The sequence below is a fragment of the Suricata suricatta genome, chromosome 16 (assembly GCF_006229205.1).
Source record: "Suricata suricatta isolate VVHF042 chromosome 16, meerkat_22Aug2017_6uvM2_HiC, whole genome shotgun sequence".
Taxonomy (NCBI): domain Eukaryota; kingdom Metazoa; phylum Chordata; class Mammalia; order Carnivora; family Herpestidae; genus Suricata; species Suricata suricatta.
In genome coordinates, this window is record NC_043715.1 from 50,281,619 (window position 1) to 50,295,943 (window position 14,325).

General features: G+C 55.0%; 1 protein-coding gene across 1 annotated transcript in view; it reads left to right on the forward strand.

Moving 5' to 3' along the window:
* The window catches only part of MEIS3 (Meis homeobox 3), an 11,198-nt gene extending 185 nt beyond the window's left edge, over positions 1 to 11,013 (forward strand). The window contains exons 2-14 of the mRNA XM_029924335.1: positions 306 to 367; positions 1,620 to 1,801; positions 1,965 to 2,124; positions 2,219 to 2,269; positions 3,247 to 3,297; positions 3,478 to 3,627; positions 6,302 to 6,413; positions 6,601 to 6,746; positions 7,631 to 7,707; positions 7,989 to 8,047; positions 8,156 to 8,239; positions 8,597 to 8,659; positions 10,555 to 11,013. Of these exons, the coding sequence (XP_029780195.1) occupies positions 306 to 367; positions 1,620 to 1,801; positions 1,965 to 2,124; positions 2,219 to 2,269; positions 3,247 to 3,297; positions 3,478 to 3,627; positions 6,302 to 6,413; positions 6,601 to 6,746; positions 7,631 to 7,707; positions 7,989 to 8,047; positions 8,156 to 8,239; positions 8,597 to 8,646 (1,184 nt within the window). The 3' untranslated portion in view covers positions 8,647 to 8,659; positions 10,555 to 11,013. The remainder of the gene's footprint in view (positions 1 to 305; positions 368 to 1,619; positions 1,802 to 1,964; positions 2,125 to 2,218; positions 2,270 to 3,246; positions 3,298 to 3,477; positions 3,628 to 6,301; positions 6,414 to 6,600; positions 6,747 to 7,630; positions 7,708 to 7,988; positions 8,048 to 8,155; positions 8,240 to 8,596; positions 8,660 to 10,554) is intronic.
* The last annotated feature ends 3,312 nt before the right edge of the window (positions 11,014 to 14,325 follow it).

The window sequence follows — 14,325 nt, forward strand, 5'->3', positions numbered from 1 at the left end:
TCCCCCGTTGGCCCATCCCGCCCTCTCCTCCATCGCTCTCTCTGCTTCCCCTGTCTGTGCCCCAGTCTCCTCCTCCTCTCTCTCTGTCCCCCGTCTCTTCCTCTCTCCGCCCTTGGGTCTCCCCTGCCTCTGCCCCAGGGTCTCCCGCTCCATCTCAAGCGCTTTATCCTACCCCTTCCTCCCTCTTCTGCCCTCTCCAATCCTTCTCCCCAGTCTAGTTTTGTTCCAAGTCCTCCTGAGGGTTAGGGGTGGGGACAGTGCTGGGAGAAGGTTGGGGGGGGGGGGAGCGGTGTCTGGTCAGGCAGGCCCAGGGGAGTCTCTCTTCTATGGTCCTGGGGATGGGGAGATCAGAAGAGCCGGGCAGGAGGTGAGTAGCACCTTTGGGGGAATAGGGGGGGTGGGAACATGGCAGGACATTGAGGACCCTATTGCACAACTTAGGATGCATGAGGAACCGCGGGGGGACAGTTGGGATTCAACTTTGGGGCTCAGGAGAAGTTGGGAGAGGAAGAAGAGAAAGACAGAGAGAGGGACACTCAGGCAGAGCCCTGCATCCCGCCCGGGGCCGCCCCAAGCAGGAACGTTCCAAGCTTCTATTTGCGTCTTGTGGCCTCTTGGAGCCTCAGTCTCGTGGCCTCTTGGAGCCTCAGTCTCCTCGTGCCTAAGGACAGGGTTTGGCCTGGGTGCGTCACATCCCTGTGGCCCCCAGTGTATCTGCGTCTGAAATGCCGTTGGCTCTCTGCGGCTGATGGCGTGGGGTTCCGCGGGGCTCTACTTCCGTTCAACAAGTGTTTGCAGCTTGTGCCTGGCGCTGTGCTACGTGCCTCATTCATGCATGCACGCATGCGCGACAGGTCTCATTCATTCATTCATTCATTCATTCACCCATTCATTCCTGTGCCTGGTGTTTGGCTGGAGGGGACAGAGGAGGTAGGTTCCTATGCTGAGTGGGGTGTGACAAAGTGTTAAGGGACACTCAGATGTGCATAGTTGACAACTGTGAGATGAAACTGAAGAGGGGAGGGGACAGCGCACACGTACATATATGCATAAATGATGTGCTGCTTTTATGGGAAGTGTCCAGGAGTGAGTGAGTGAGTGAGTCTCTCTCTCTCTCTCCCTCTCCCTCTCCCTCTCCCTCTCCCTCTCCTCTCTCCCTCTCGTATCTCCTCTCCTCCATCCCTCTCTTTCCTCACCCCTGTCTCTGTCCTGCTTCTTGCCCCCATACCCTCTGGGATCTCTCCACGGCTCTCTCCCCTCCTCCCTCTGGTCCCTGCTCTGGGAGGAGGTGAAAGTTACCAGCCAGCTGATCCCTGACCCCCACCCTGACCCTGAGACCGGAGACCTGGGGGTCTCTCCTCTAGACCCTCCTGCCTACACATCAAGAATCTCTGATGGGACATTTTCACAGACCAGGGGTATAAGAGAAGACCCGGGGACAGGGCCCTCAATCCCAATGAGACAGCTCCGTGGGACACCCGGGGTCCACAGCAGCAGGGCTCAGACACAGGGAATGAAAGGGCTGGTTCCGGAGGGCATGGAGAGGCATCTCCTGGGTGCCAGGGTAGGGAGGTTTCCTGATGCCTCCCTGGGGCTCTCCCCCTCTCGCCTTCCCCCAGTACGATGAGCTGCCTCACTACCCAGGCATCGTGGACGGCACTGCAACCCTGGCTGGCTTCTCAGAGGCAGTGCCCTCAGCACCGAGAGCCCCCGGGCCCTATGGCCCACACCGACCTCCCCAACCCCAGCCCCCGGGCTTGGACACTGATGGCCTGAGGAGGGAGAAGGACGAGATCTATGGGTGAGTGGGGACAGCCCTTGGGACATGGCCCCCTTTTTCCGTCTCTCTGACTCTCTTGCTCTGTCCATCTCTTCCCCTGGGTCTCCTGGCCCTTTCCCAGGTGCTCTGTACTCTGCGGTCCCCTGGCCCTCCCCTCCTGAACCTTCTCTCCTGCTTCCCCCAGACACCCACTCTTCCCGCTGCTGGCCCTGGTCTTTGAGAAATGTGAATTGGCCACGTGCTCGCCCCGTGATGGGGCCGGGGCCGGGCTGGGCACACCTCCAGGCGGCGACGTATGCTCCTCTGACTCCTTCAACGAGGACATCGCTGCCTTTGCTAAGCAGGTGGGCACCCCATCTGCCCTGTGCCAGGAGAGCCAGCGAGGAGGGGAGGGCTGGAGACGGGACGCGCCCTCTCTGGCTTCTCTCTTCCTCCCAGGTCCGCTCTGAGAGGCCCCTCTTCTCCTCCAACCCGGAGCTGGACAATCTGGTGAGATCTGGGTCCTCCCTCAATGCTTCCTTGCCCACAGGAGTCTCCTGTCCCACCCTCCATAACCCTGGGGTTCGTTGTGGGAGCAGAGAGGGGATCACCAAACCTACTTTCTCAAATAGTAATAATTGTTGTCCATTTGCAATGACTATAGCCTAGAGTTTGAGAATGGGGACCGATGGCCTGAGTTCAAGTCCAAGCTCCGCCACCCACTAGTTCTGTGAACGAGGGCGAGTAGCTGCACCTCCTTGTGCCCCAGTTTCCTCATCTGTAGCTAGTAGCAGTTTCTATCTTGTAGGGCTGTTGTGAGGATATAATGACCTAGAAAGAGTCAAGCACTTAGATCAATGCCTGGCCCAGAACAGAGACTCACTAGGTGTGAGCTGTACTATCAGTCAAGACAATGGAGCCCATGTCAAAATGAGTGCCAGGACTTGGCTGCAAAGGGGAGAGGAGAGAGGAGAGAAAGGAGAGGGAGAGGGAAGGAGAAATACCCTGGCTTCTCCCTTTATTTTGGTTTCCAGCTCCCGCCGGGGTTTCCTATTGGCCGAACCCTCTGGCAAAGGAGTCTGGGAAATGTAGTTCGAAGGCAAAGGGTGGGAAATGGAGCAGGGGACAGGCAGGCAAAGGATGGGGTATTTTTATTATAGCGTCCATCCCTTCTCTCCTCTTGCGATGGATCCTTTCCTGTCTCTTGCATCCCTTGCTTCTCTTTCTTTGTCTCTGACTCTCTAACATTCCATCTTCCTTTAATTCTGGGTCTCAGTCTCTGTTGCTCTCTGCCTCTGTGGTTCTCTCTCTGTCTCTGTCCTCTGTCTTTGTCATTCTATCTCATTCTCCCTGTTCCTCTGTCTCCTTTTCTCTCCTTTCGCCTCCCCTCCTCCTCCTCCTCTCGTCAGTCTCCTTCTTTCTCTTTCTTCCCTTCTCTCCTTCCCTCCCTCTCCCACCTCCTCAGCTCTTCGTGTCTCTTTCTGTAGATGATACAGGCCATTCAGGTGCTCCGGTTCCACCTGTTGGAGCTAGAGAAGGTGAGTGCTTCTCACTTTCCTTCACACCTTTGCTTGCCCCCCCATCCCTGCTCTTCTCGCCCCCTCCACCCCTCCTTTAGGCTCTCTGCCCACTGGAGTTGGAGCAGAATGCTCCCCCATCCCTGTATACCCCAGCCCTGGCCCCCGGGTGGCCCCCCCAGTACCCCGGTGCCCCCTCAGGTCCACGACCTGTGCGACAACTTCTGTCACCGCTACATCACCTGCCTCAAGGGAAAGATGCCCATCGACTTGGTCATCGAGGATCGGGACGGCGGCTGCCGGGAAGACCTCGAGGACTACCCGGCGTCCTGCCCCAGCCTCCCAGATCAGGTGGGCCGGGGCTGGAGCACCAGGCATCACCTCGCGGCCAAAGCCGTGAGCAGACACCGCTGGGCTACAGCGCGGGGGCGCACACACACCAGCCGGACTCAGACAGCCACAGGGCCACGCGCCGGACCACAGGGCCGTGCTCACAGGGCGACAGCTGCACACACCGGGACACGGCTGGGTGACGGTGCGTGTGCACACACAGACACAAACACTCACACCAACAGATGCAGACACCACCCGTAGGCTCAGCTACACCCACACAGCTTCAGACAGAGCTACACAAACTCAGTTACAGCCACTGCCACGGCCTAGAGAGAGCGCACACAACACACTCAAGACACACACGTCTCCACCGCGTAACGTCAGAGAGCGTACCGGCCACACCACAGCCACGCACATGGCCAAACGGCCCCAGACCCTGCCACACGAACTCAGATACAATTGTACTTGGACCCCGACCTGCTCCCGCACGGCGCATGCGCGCTGCCCTAGCCACGGACCGGTGGGACCCCAGCCGCCACGCATGCGCACAGTGCTGCTCAACAGCCCACAGCCCCAGGTGCACATGGACGAGTTTCACTGACAATCGCACATCCGCGGCGCAGTGTACGGCCACACCCACGAGGTGATCCTGCTACCAACACACACACGGCAGTTATACGGCGTGACGCATGCGCCCCAGATGCAGGCACACGGCCACCACACAATGACACAGACCCAGGCGTGCCGCACACAGCAGTCACAGAGGGGCCCCCAGGAGCCTCAGTCCCACCACCCCTATTCTCCACACGTTCAGCAAAAGCCCCACGGGCGTGATAGCCGTTTGCAACCCACTCGAGGCGCAGCCGTGTTCCGTGTCTTCACGCAGCCTCCGATACACGCCGTTGGGGATCCTCCGGTCCGAGAGAGTCACAAAGCCGCCTTTGTGTGGTCATCCCCCCACACTGTCTCACAAGTGGGACAGCCACAAACTTAGAAACCTGTGTGGCCTTGTGACAGTCACAGACAGACAGCTGGCCATCTCAAAGAGCGACAGAGCCATGCTCCAATAGTGTCCCAGCTGTGCCCATGTAACTCACAGCCACCTCCTCTCCGGGGACAACTGTCCCACCTCGGGCACAGATGCGGGCACACTGACGCGGGCCACACAAGTCTCAGGATCACTTCAGGCACATCGATGTGGGTGCTCACCCCAGCATCCCATCAAATCCGGGGCTACGAAAGCCAGAGGTGACCGCTGGAGCCAAGCTCAAAAGCCTTCAGACTGAGGATTCTAGACTTTGCACACCCGCCCACAATGCACTCAAATGCACAATTCCACGCAGACATACCAAACCCCCAGAAACCTCCGAGCTGTGGCCTCCCCAGTTCAGTTCCCGCGCAGGACACAGAGGATGCACCCTCCCTGCACCCTCTGGGGAGGGATTGTTTGCAAAACTGCGGGCAGGGTCAAGGGCAATCAGTAGGGCAGGTGGGGTACCCTGGGGTTGAACAAGAGCTGAACCCACCCAATCTGCCTCCCAGCAATTGAACTGATCCCTCAAACCAAATGACAAAGAGGTCTTGATACAGCTTGTGTGGGTGGGTCAGCCTCCCGGTACACGGGGTGGAGGGAGGGGGGCTGAGGGTGGGTCTAATGTATTGTCAGGTCCCTCCAAGTGTGTCAGAGTTTGGATAAAAGAAGCACAACCCACAACCCGAATTCCCCTGATTGGCAGTTCAGAAAACAACCCCCTCAATCTCGGAACACTGAAAGTTGTTTTTTCTATCCCCCCGTAAATTTAGTGCAAACTCATTTGACAGAAAAATCTGACCTGAACTAATGAGAGGCTATTTATAGCCTTTATTTATTCCACTCAGTTAAATATTCATCCATTTTGCTGCAGAAATGTTAATGAGTTTGATGACGAGGTTAAGCCCCAGACCCTAGGGGTGGCGTGAATACACAGTGTGTGCACAGATTTACTGTCGAAAAATGCGTAGAGTTCTGGGCTGTCTGGCTTGTTCAGTCAGTAGAGCATATGTGACTTTGGATCTCGGGGTGGTGAGTTCGAGATTACTTTTAAAAATAAATAAGTAAGGGGCACCTGGGTGGCTCAGTTGGTTGAGCTTCCAACTTCAGTTCAGGTCATGATCTCGCGGTTGGGGAGTTCGAGCCCCACATCAGGCTCTGTGCTGACAGCTCAGAGCCTGGAGCCTGCTTTGGATTCTGTGCCTCCCTCTATCTCTGCCCCTCCCCTGCTCATGCTCTGTCTCTGTCTCTCTCAAAAATAAAGACACAAAAAAATCATAAAAATAGATAAAATAAATAAAAACGTGAAGCATTCTGAATTCTAAAACACTGCTGGCCCCAAGGATTTCAGATGAGGCACCATAGATCTGTATAAATTCCTTTTTATTGGGTAATTGCCATGTGTCTTTATGTAAATTAACTCATTGAGTTCTTACCCTGCTCTGTGAGGTGGGGATAGTTTATTGTCTCGTTTTCTAGTTGAAGAAACAGAGGCACAGAGAAGTGAAGTGACTTGCCCAAAGTCACACAGGCAGGGGAGGGGGGAGGCAGGGACAGGCTCTATTTACACACAGGGGTCCCAGCTCCAGAGGCATGATCTCAGCCACGGTATGCTACGTTGTACGCAAACCTTGACGCTGACCTCCAACTCTTGTTTTCCAGAATAACACTTGGATTAGAGACCATGAGGACAGTGGGTCTGTACATTTGGGGACCCCGGGTCCATCCAGTGGGGGCCTGGCCTCCCAGAGTGGGGACAACTCCAGCGACCAAGGTAAGAAGCCTGGGAGGTGGAGGGGAAATGTGGGAGTCAGTCTGAGGGTTGGAGTTAGACAGCAAGTGGGACTTCCACAGGTGCCAGCATGACTGGGGTGTGGAGCAGTCTTGTGGGTGAGGGTTCTGGGTCTCTCTGGGATCCCCCCACCACTGCCCACATGTGCGGTATGCCCGTCCTCCCTCAGGAGATGGACTAGACACAAGCGTGGCCTCTCCGAGTTCTGGGGGCGAGGATGAGGAGCTGGACCAGGAGCGGCGGCATAAGAAGAGGGGGATCTTCCCCAAGGTGGCTACTAACATCATGAGAGCCTGGTTGTTTCAGCACCTCTCGGTGAGAGCCCAGGGGCCCAGGAGCAGCGTGGGCAGAGAGAGGGAAGGAGAAAGATGGCAGTGCAGAGACTGAGGCCCCAAGAGACACCCCGATATGGAGACTGAGGCACGGGGGAAATATTGAGGACCAATCTCAAAGGGATGGGGACCGACAAGAGCAAGCATCCATGAGCCCTCCCTGTGTGTCACGTGCTCCTCAGGACTCTGAATGCATTCAGTTCTGACCCCAACCCACTACCTGTTAATCCCCCCATCAGTCATCACCATCCAGCCAGACAAAGCCTGTGAGGGCAGGGCTGTGGGTGGCTCCATACTGCAGAGGTCTTCTAGCCGGAAGTGGGTTAGAAGCAGGCAGTTTGGCCTTAACCAGTACCTCGCACTGCCTTGCGGGGAGAGCCCGGAAAACAGAGACAGAAAGAGAGTCAGGGGGAGGCTGAAACAAAGATAGAAACGGAGAGATGCAGGGAGGACTGGATCAGAGCAGGGTAGACACAGGGAGAGACTGAGTCACAAGGAGACAGAGAGAGGGAGAGGGACTGGGACAGGGAGAGACAGGCACAGGAACCCTGACAGAAACTCAGAGAGGGCCAGTGCTGGGCTTTGCCTCCTTTCTGGTGATGGAGCCCCTACCCTGAGCTTTGGTCTCCCGAATGAGAGCTGGTCAATTAGCCTCTAATTGCTGCAAGAGACGGGGGCGCTCACAGGCATAATTGCCCAAAGCTTGGCTCCACTTCCCTCCATTGGTCCCTGAGGGAGCATGGGACAGCTCAGATGAGCTGGTTCTCTGGGCCCTGCCCCAGCCTGGGCTCACCATCCCCGTGGGGCCAGACCTTGGGGATCAGATGGCTGCTGGGCAGGTAGGGTGACACTTGCTGGTGGCCACAGCACCCATACCCCTCGGAGGAGCAGAAGAAACAGCTGGCGCAGGACACAGGGCTCACCATCTTGCAAGTCAACAACTGGTGAGTGACCGAGGAGGCTTGTGTGGGGTCCGTGGGCCAATCAGGGGTGGGAGGCCTGGCGCTGTCCGCGGTGCTGAAGGAGGCGCGAAGCCCCTGGGCCCTCCCGGGTTGGGAGGCCGGGCCCTGTCCGTGGTGCTGAAGGAGGCCGCGAAGCCCCTGGGAGCCTTTCTTCTCCCCGCCCCTGTCTCCATCCTCTTTTCTAGCTCTGCCTGGAGTGTTCATTGCTGACTCTCTTCTATTCCCTCTTTATACTTTCCTCTGTTTCCATGACCCCCTCCCAGGTTCATTAATGCCCGGAGACGCATCGTGCAACCAATGATTGATCAATCCAACCGCACAGGTACAGGCAGAAGGTGGGGAAAGAGGGTCTAGTGTTCCCAGGGGAATGTGAAAGCTGGGACTTGAAATGCCCTGGGGACCAGCCTGCACCCCTCAACTTCCCTCACAGGGCAGAGTGCAGCCTTTAGCGCAGAGGGCCAGCCCATAGGGGGCTACACGGAAGCTCAACCGCACATGACTGTCAGGCCTCCAGGTAAGGCCCCACTCCTTAACTAGGCCACGCCCCAACCCACCAGGACCCTCCTCTAAATGAAGATGCCCCGCCTCTTAGGATTAACTTCATGAATAGTACCTCATTCGAATAACCATGGAGCTGGAAAGAAAATTGTAGATCTCCAGGTTCCCCCCTTTTCTTAGATGAGTTTGCTTCTTCCAAGCTCTGCCCATCCATAGGAAGGCTCTGCTTTTCGTTAAAGGACAAGTCCTTTCTTAAATGATAACTCAGGCTGTCCCAATAGAAGGATCCTCTGGGAAAGGAGCAGGCAGGAGGGATTTAAGAGCATATGGGGATGTCTGGTGAAGTCCCACTAACTCCTCTTTTGTCTCCCAGGGTCGATGGGGATGAGTTTGAACTTAGAAGGAGAATGGCATTATCTATAGATTCAGGACAAGAGTGAGTGTCCAACGTCTAGGGGTACTGGGTTGGGGGTGGTGTGGCTCTCAAACCTTGGTAAGAACTCCAGATTCCATTATTGGGCCCACCCAGAGCAAGGTCTGCATGAATCCCTGAACTGATGGTTCTCCAAGATTTCGTGGGAAGATGATTCATCCATCCATGCACCCATCCATCAACTCATTCACTCATCTCTACATTTATCCACTCATCAATCATCCACCTACACCCTATCCATCCAAAATATATCCACCCCCTATCCATCCAACCACACACACATCCACCCACTTATCCATGAATTTACTCAGTTCCCTACCTACCCATGATCATCCATGCAGACATCTACTATCTGTCATCCATCAGAAAATACATCTACCCACTCACCGCCCACCTCCACACTGATCCACCCACTCATGCATGCACCTGGCTTGCACTCACCCACCTACTTTCCCACCCATTCATCTGCCCCTGTCCATTCATAGATCCTCAACATATGTTAAACCCTCATTCCATATCCTAACCAGGCTCAGGTATGGTCCTGGTCTTCAGAAGATTCTGGGCTTGTGAGGGAGTGGACATCAGAAACAAATGACAGTCCAGAACAACAGCCAAAACAGTATAACATAGCTTGCTCAGAGGAGGGAGACATCACTTACCTCTGAGATATCAGGACAAATTTATAGAGGAAGTGATTTATTGGCGGGGCATTGAAGGATGAGTAGGAGTCCAACTGGGAGAAGAGGGGGGCAAAGTTGTAGGGTTCATTCTTTTACTCTCCCAAATCTTAAGGCTTTAGAGCATCTTCTCACTTAGTCTTCATACAAACCCCAAGAGGGAGAAAGTATTATTATTTTCATGTTACAGAGGAGAAAAATGATGCTAAGAAGAGGTCACTTGGGCAAGTTCACTTGGCTCAGAAAAACAGAGGGAACAGCATCTGCAAAGGCCCAGGGTTGAGAAGCTTCCTGGAATCTCAAAAACACAAATCAGATCTTGACTCTGTATTAAGATTCTGAAAGCCAGAGTCTTTACTTTAGCACTGCTTCATTCATTCATTCATTCATTCAATGCACATTCCCTGAGCATTTCTGTGCCCTGCCCCCATAGGGATCACTGTCCAGTGGGAGACACAGACCTGTCTTCAGACAGTGATGACCCAGAGTGGACAGGGCTGGAGTGAGCGAACCCAGGAACTGGAGGAGCCCAGAAGGGGCATCAGATCCAGGCTGGGGGTGGGGGGAGTTCAGAGAAGACTTCCTGGAAGAGAGGACTTGGAGCTGAGACCAGGAGAATGGAAGGAGTGGGACAGGAGAGAAGGGAACAGCATATGCACAGGCCCAGTGCACTTAGAAACCTCACAGCTATGAGATAGCACCTCCTTCCTCTGCCCAATCACACACATGAGGGGGAAGAGGACTAAGCGAGGCTGATGCTGGCAAGCTGGGTGGTTGAGGAATGACCTCAGGTCCAACAGAAAGGCTGGGAGATGGGCGTGGGGACCTAGGAGGGCTTAAGCATGGAAGGGCATGGGGACTGGAGCTTGGGAAGAAGAGATGGATGTGTTTGTTCAGGGACTGGCAGGTCAGTGTGAGGTCTCAGCTCTGCCATGACCAAATGAGAACAGGTGTGGGCTGGTCTGAATGTCAGGAGACCCTCAGGGATCAGAATAGATGGTGAGGGGTCTTGGTCTCTCTCTCCCTGTCTTCCTTCCTCTTTATTGGCTTTAATTGTCTTCTTGTCTCTTTTTTCATTTCTGTCTTTGTTTCCCTTCTCCATTTCTCTTCTGCTTCCTCCCCCCTCTTGCTATGGGGCACATGGGGGCTGCACAGATGGGACTGGGGTGGAGCCAGACCCCTCCCCACTTGCTGACTTGGCCTCTTGTCCCCTGTCCACAGACTCCAGACTCTGGACTGTGACTGCCAGGCTCACACCTGGTTATGGTCCCTCCCTGGCCCCCTGACTTCAGGACCCCACCTCCTAAGAACCCCAATGCAATGCCTACCTCCCTGGGGCCCTGCTGGGACATGGGGGCCTGAGTACCCACTCGAGGGGCTCTCAAGGACAAAGACAAGGCGTCCAGGCCCTGTGCCCCACATCTGCCCTCACCTCTGCCTCAAACCCAAGCTGCGATCCTGGGCCTGGATCTTCAGAAGGTGGTGGTTGGGGGTCCCCTGCCTCCAGGCTAGAGAAGGGACTGGAGGTGGGCTGGGGCTGTTAGGGAAGGAGGGTCAGCTGGATCCGACATTTGGGAGAGGTCCCCTTACCCTCCAGCCCACTCCCCCCCTTCTCTCCCCTACCTCCCTTCACTGATGTCTTCTACTTTTTTTTTAATGATAAAGTCTGAAAAACAAAAAGCCACTGGTATGAGTTCTTGTGTCTCTTTTGAGATTCAAATTCTCATCAGTTTGAAGAAATGAATGACTATAATAATGGTGGATACTATATCCCCTTCCCCCCTCTCTCCTCCAGCACTCTGTATCAGTCAGCTATTGCTGTGTAACAAACCACCCAAAGCTTTGTGGCTTCAAACACCAAATTATTTTTAGCTTATTATTCTATGGGTTGGTATACTAGGCTCTGCTGGGTGGTTTTTGGGATTTCAACAGGGATCTCCTGTGTAGTGTGGCTGGCGACAGGTCGGCAAAGGGGCTCTGGTGGCTGGTAGTGGGGCAACAGGAGTCCCTGGACCTCATGGTGACATTATGAGCAGGCTGTCTGGTTTATTCTCATAGAGGCTTGGCTGGACTCCAAGAGAGAACAGAGGGCCCAGGGCCTCCCGAGGCTCTGGCTCGGATCTGACACCTGGTTATCTCAGCCACAAGACTCAAGACTGGCCCAGATTCAAGGAGAACAAACAGATTCCACTCCTTACAGGGCTGGGAAGGGGGGCTGCAAACTCACGGCACAAGAGATGGGGACACGAGGAGGGAGAAAGAATCGTAGCCACTTTTGCACCAGTCTCCCACACTGTGGCTCTTAGATGACTTTTCCTTGTCTGCTCAGAGGAGGGAGACATCACTTATCTCTGAGATATCAGGACAAATTTATAGAGGAAGTGATTTCTTGGTGGGGCATTGAAGGATGAGTAGGAGTCCAACTGGGAGAAGAGGGGGGCAAAGTTGTAGGGTTTATTCTTTTACTCTCAAGTCTTAAGGCTTTAGAGCATCTTCTCACTTAGTCTTCATAAGTGAAGATAAATGCAGTTCCCCAGAGCTGTCCTTGGAAACATGCACGTGTGGCCAGTAGACCAACAGAGGGCACAGCAGGGAAGTCGTAAACTCAGACTCCAGCCCAACCTGCCTGGGTTCAAATCCCCACTCTGCCCCTTACCAGCCCCATGATACTCACTTGGACCACGCACACCCAAGCTTGGAAACATGAGGCCCTCAGAGCCCACCTCAAACCACCACTCACTTAATACTCATCTTTTATTTTAGGGTTATTTATTTTAATTTTTTTTAATGTTTTTATTTAATTTCGAGAGAGAGACAGAGTGTGAGCGGTGGAGTGGCAGAGAGAGCGAAACAGAGAGACAGAAAGACAGAATCTGAAGCAGGTTCCGGCTCTGAGCTGTCAGCACAGAGCCTGACAGGGGGCTCGAACTCACAGACTGCAAGATCATGACCTGAGCCAAAGTCGGACGCTTAATGACTGAGCCACTCAGGTGCCCCCTTATTTATTTATTTTGAGAGACTGTGTGTGTGTGTGTGTGTGTGTGAGAGAGAGAGCAGGGGAGGGGCAGAGAGAGAGGGCGAGAGAGAATCCCAGGCAGCTTCCCCACTGTCAGCACAGAGCCTCATGCAGGGCTCGAACTCACCAACTGTGAGATGATGACCTGAGCCAAAACCAAGAGTCAGACGCTTCACCAACTGCGCCACCCAGACGCCCCATCAACATTCATCTCCCAAGATCCAGCAGCCTCTGGACCCCCATGAGGCAAACAGGGAAACTGAGGCCCAGGGTCCCCAAGCCTGTTCTGTCTCAGGCCATGTTGGGCTTTGACCCACAGAGGCCTTGAGCCCCAACAAGGTGCTCTCGGATCAAATATCCCTTGTGGGAACCTCAGCTGCCGTCAACTCTAGGTTCTGACGATCCCGCCCATTCTGTTCCCAAGACCCGATGGAGCGCAGTTGCAAATTGTAAGCTGCTTGGGTTCTGACCCTTGTTGGTGGAAAATAGCTCAGCGCCCCTTCTGGGCCTCTGTCCTGGCTGCTCCCTTTGCCCAGGGATCACCTCCAGCTGAGTTACCTCAGCAAAGGCAGAGAAGAGGCCAAACCAAAGCACCCCCCTTCCTCCAGCCGTCCTTTCCCTGGAATTCTCTCCTCACTAATTTGCCTACTTATTGTTAGTTTGAACCTCAGCCCGGCCAGCACCTGGCCTGCCTCACAGCTGGTGCCCCGGGAAAGTTGGGACGCAGAGGAAGCAGTGATTTCAGACTCCTCCGCCTCAGCCCTCATTCACTCAGGCCACAGGGGTCTCCCGGGTGCGCGCCCTGCTCTCCGGGCACATCAGCGGGCACGCAGAAGACCACGGTCCTCAAGGGCTGGCGTCCTAGTGTGGGGGACCCCCACAAAGGGCGGGGCAAATGAGCACGTGGTTTAATGCGAGGAGGTTGTAAATAGAAGAGCAGGGTGGGGGTGGGAGTTACCTGCTGCGAGCTGTGCCAGGCTCTGTTCTAGAAGCTTCATACCGCCAACCAGGTAAACCCTTACCACCAAGGAAGTGCAGTCTCCGTCCCCATTTCCCAGATGATGAAAGCGAGGCCCAGAGAGGTGAAACTGCACCCACCCAAGGTCACACAGCAGCTAAGTGGATCTCCATTCAAACCAGGGGTCCCCCGGAAGCTCTGAGGCCTGTGCGCTAACCCCTCCCCCGCAGCCTCTCATTTAAAAAAAATATAATTTAAGGGGCACCTGGGTGGCTCAGTTGGTTGAACATCACGCTCTTGATTTTGGCTCAGGTCATGATCTCAGGGATGGTGGGTTTAAGCCCTGCATGGGGCCAAGAGCTGAAGGTATGCAGCCTGCTTGGGGTTCTCTCTCTCCTCCACTCTGCTCCTTCCTCGCTCATGCTCTCTCTCTCTCTCTCTCTCAAAAAAAAAAAAAAATATATATATATATATTTAAGATTCTATGATTTTTAAAGGGCCTCATATGAACTATTCTCTGTGTCAGATATTATTTGGGCCATTAAGATTAGTGTTTATCTCTCCCCAGACTCCCCAGGACTGAAGGGGGGCGGATGAGGAATAGACCGCAGGAAGGACTTCCCGGCCCTCCTTTGAGGGCAGTTGGGGAGGAGGCAGGGCCGGGCCAAGGCCTGAGGGCGGCTGCAAGGGGAGGCCGGCGCATTCCTGCGAGCAGGGCCTTCCTGGGGCGGAGGTGGGGGTGGGGACATGCGGAAGCGGGAATGCTGGCGGGAGGGGGAGAGGCAGCTGCCCTCCCTCCTCCTTCTCCACCTGCTCAGCGACTGGGAATGCCTCTCGCTGAATCTAATTACACCGATTGGATGTGCCACCGGGGAGGAGGGAAACTGGGCGGGAGGTTAATTGTAACTAAAAATATCTCCCCGCGTTTCCTGGGGCGAGGAAGCAGCGGCCGTCTGGGCTTCGGACGGGCCCGGGAGGTGGGGCCCCCGCGTGCCGCTGGGGGCCGGGCCGGGCGGGC